Source organism: Nematolebias whitei, chromosome 18 (assembly GCF_014905685.2).
Source record: "Nematolebias whitei isolate Nwh7 chromosome 18, NemWhi1, whole genome shotgun sequence".
In the NCBI taxonomy this organism is placed as follows: domain Eukaryota; kingdom Metazoa; phylum Chordata; class Actinopteri; order Cyprinodontiformes; family Rivulidae; genus Nematolebias; species Nematolebias whitei.
The window spans coordinates 27,851,590-27,853,390 of record NC_056515.1 but is presented as its reverse complement, the minus strand read 5'-3'; the positions used below and the strand labels follow the sequence as shown (position 1 = coordinate 27,853,390).

At 34.9% G+C, this 1,801-nt stretch overlaps 1 protein-coding gene across 1 annotated transcript in view; it reads right to left on the bottom strand.

Moving 5' to 3' along the window:
• LOC119424529 (mediator of RNA polymerase II transcription subunit 13-like) overlaps positions 1 to 1,801 on the bottom strand; it is a gene marked incomplete at its 5' end in the record, with an annotated part of 20,242 nt that overhangs the window by 17,281 nt on the left and 1,160 nt on the right. The window contains 2 exon segments of the mRNA XM_037692015.1: positions 180 to 289; positions 433 to 597. Coding sequence (XP_037547943.1) covers positions 180 to 289; positions 433 to 597 — 275 coding nt within the window.

Here is a 1,801-nt window from a genome sequence, read left to right as displayed (position 1 = left end):
TATATATATATATATATATATATATATGTATATGTGTGCATATATGTATATGTATTTATATATATATACACACACATATATATATATATATATTCATATGTATACATACAAAGTATACACACACACACATATATATATATATATATATATATAGTTTTGGTTGAAGCAATAAAATTTACCTTAGCACATCAGAGGTGGTCTTTGAATCCAAGGGGTGAGGGCTCCTTTTACTCTTCTCAGACGTGATTTCATCTGATTGTGCGATGGAGATGTGATGATGAAGAGAAGCCTGAAGGGAAACCAATATAGTAATTAATGCTAATACTCTTCATCAACTATATTATTAAAGATTGTTTAAATTGCTTTGCATATCTGTGTTTTTCTTTCTTAAACCACACTGGCTTCAAAAGTGCACGCAGTGTTTTAAAGTACCTTGAGGAAAAGTGGGCACTGGTTCTCGGCTTGTGGGCAGGAGGCCCAGAACCAGTGGGGAAGTCCGTTAGCTTGTGCAGTGGAGACGTAGTAGCCCAGAGCCAGTGGCTGCTGCTTCAGCTCCTCTGGGGGGTTATCCCTGGACAGCAAACGCTCCCCCTGGCTCTGCAGACACAAAGCAAAGCCATCAAACTTTTATTCAAACTCACTCGTCTCTTGTCTTTTGACATGAACTTCACAAATCTTTCCCCGATGTTACATCTTATACTTCTGTGGAACAGCACGATCGATTGCAGATTTTGTTTCTTAAACAAGCTTCACCAGTTCTATCAGTCGGGGTAAGAAATTACTGCTAATCATCAGGTTTTTTACATTTTCTTTGAGACATTCTTTGCAAAAGAATAACACATTTAGTTGCATTTTGATCCTGCATGCACACCTGGCTGCAGGTTACCTGAAGTGTTTTAAATGTTGTACAGACAAATCTGTCAACACCTCCCCTCTCTGATGCCTCAAAGAGTTACTGCTCAGTTTTTATTACACTTGGCAAAGATGAAGCTCTGACTCTTGCTCAATGCTATAAACAGTGAAGTGGCAGGGACCATTATTGGAAAGAATGGCATAATAGAAAAGCAGAAACACATGTTTATTGTTGTTATAAATTATTCTATTTATCTATTTTTATGCATTGTGAGTCAATAGAAGAGCTTTTTGTTGACTGTGCCTCCATGGATGAGCCAATTTAAACACAGAGAATGTCTTTGTTTCCACCTTATTAGAGAGAATCCCTTCACTCACATGTCTGTAATTGTTCTTTTTGTTGCAGTTCTTATAGTCAAGTCAATTCAAATTATTTGTACAACACATTTAAAACAGGAACTGTCACCAAAGTGCGTAACAAAAAAAAAATCACTGCATCAAATAAAAATAACAAGATACAATTGCAGCAAAAGGAACAAAAGCATAAAAACACGAAACATAATTAGAAACAATGAAATACTAAATCATATCACACTGTGTTAAATGCCAGTGAGTACAGGTGGTTTTGAGGAGAGATTTAAAAGCAGCAACTGAAGTGGCCTGTCGAATGTTGATGGGCAGATTAGTTAAAATTATTAGAATGATTAATTAATTAATAACTAATTAGAATAATTTGTTTCCAACTAACTGCTAAAAATTGTAGTTTTACTATAACAGTAATTCTTAATTCAGGAAATATTGTAGGATTATATAATACCGGTACTATATAACTATTTATATAACTATATATATATATTCACTGTAATGTCACTTTAATTAGTAATATGTGACTTATCTGTGCTGCTGATCTCATGCAGCTGATCTCATGCTGCTGATCTCATGCAGCTGA